The sequence below is a fragment of the Aplysia californica genome, unplaced genomic scaffold (genome assembly GCF_000002075.1).
Source record: "Aplysia californica isolate F4 #8 unplaced genomic scaffold, AplCal3.0 scaffold00141, whole genome shotgun sequence".
Taxonomy (NCBI): Eukaryota; Metazoa; Mollusca; class Gastropoda; order Aplysiida; family Aplysiidae; genus Aplysia; species Aplysia californica.
In genome coordinates, this window is record NW_004797411.1 from 189,539 (window position 1) to 191,365 (window position 1,827).

The 1,827-nt window shown below is 40.1% G+C and overlaps 1 protein-coding gene across 1 annotated transcript in view; it reads left to right on the forward strand.

Annotated features, from left to right (window-relative positions):
- Positions 1-346, forward strand: part of LOC106011566 — a 6,256-nt gene extending 5,910 nt beyond the window's left edge. Inside the window, exon 4 of the mRNA XM_013081672.2 lies at positions 189-346. Coding sequence (XP_012937126.1) covers positions 189-321 — 133 coding nt within the window. The 3' untranslated portion in view covers positions 322-346. The remainder of the gene's footprint in view (positions 1-188) is intronic.
- Positions 347-1,827: the final 1,481 nt, after the last annotated feature.

The window sequence follows — 1,827 nt, forward strand, 5'->3', positions numbered from 1 at the left end:
GAGGAGGAGGAGGAGGAGGAGGAGGATGATGATGATGATGATGATGATGATGATGATGATGACGATGATGATGATGATGATGACGACGACGATGATAATGATGACGACCATAACGATGACATTTGTTTTTGTGTCTCTTGTAAAACTGGCCGTATAAATCCTTTAACTGTTTGCTTCCTCTGTTCTAGTGCGACCAAAGACATAGGGCTACCGGCTTCGGTCAAAGAAGGCGATTCTGAAGATGAGAAGAATGGGAAGAATCCAAAACACGAGAAAAAGACTGACGAGAACAAAGGAGGGGAAAGGAAAAGGGAACAGTAAAGAAGATAAGGACAAATTCTACCGGTGTAACGATAAGTAAGTTTGTTTGTTTGTTTGTTTGTTGGGGTTGTTTGATTGTTTCTTTTTTATTTGGTTTTTTTTCTTCGTTTTTGTGTTTTTAGTTGGGTTTTTTTTTTGTGTGTTCTTTTTGTCCCCATCTTTTTCTAAGTTAATTAGATCTAGTTATATCGATATTAGAACAATTTCTTCTCTGTATACATGAATACCACTCTCCCCATATTATTGTTTAGTTGATTTAAAAAGCGGAATGTTCCGTCATTATATTAATGAGTAAACTCATTGTCGCGCGCACCCCCTACCACCTCACTCCCTCCCCCGCATATGCTAAAGTTAAATGATTGTAAAAGGACAAATTGGTCGCTTTTAAGCACAAGGGGGCTATATCGAAAAAATGCTGTTTTGAGGAGATCGAAAGTAAAGTTTTTGGAACCCTGTTCAGTTTCTTTAAAAGACAAGAAGGGTTTTCTCTATAACCAATCAAATATACACACCAATGAAACCAAACTTCTCCTACAGGTAGGGCAATGCCCACTTTTGTTGTAGGTCAAGATGTCTGGAAACCTCCGAAATCTGGGTTAGCCCACTTGTCCTTAAAAATGACTAATTTTCTTCGTAAAGTTATTGAGTAGGCTTTAGGTTGTCCCAAATTTTCGGTAACTTGGCTTTAAAAATAGAGGGGGGGGGAGGGGATCTGTCAGTGTCTAGATATGCACGTTTTTCCCCAAAGCATCGCACACACAAAACATTCGTAGCAACAAATACCATCATGTCAACGAAAGCGTCATCAGCAAGACGCCATCACTACCACAACCACCACAACCTTAACAACCACATCCATAGCCACCACCATCAGTACAATCACTACCACTATAAACATCACTACCACCACTACCACCACCACCACCACAACCGTCATATCATCACCATCATCATCATCATCATCATCATCATCATCATCATCATCATCATCATCATCAACAACAACAACAACAACAACAACAACAACAACAACAACAGAAGCAGCTTCATTTTCACTAACAACAACAGCGACAGCAATAACAATAATAACAGTTGGAGCAGCAACATTTACAACAACAACTCTGTCAGCAAACGTAACATCAAAACACCACCAATACCTATTACAAATAATCACCGACAACAACAACAACAACAACAACAACAACAACAACAACAACAACAACAACAAAAACAACTCTGTCAGCAAATACAGCACCACTACACCACCACTGCCACCCACTAACAATAATTACACAACAGCAACAACAACAACCGAGAGCCTTATATTAAGGTCAATATCCCCACGCCCTCTTCCAACAAAACCATGCACTCCCAATTCCATCAACTGCAACAAAGACAAGAGCAACAACAACAACACTTCTCTGGGCTGCGGGCCTACAAAAATAGAATAGACAGAACATCGGACCCAACCTGTCCATTGTGCAGCGAGAAACCCCAAGATTTGGA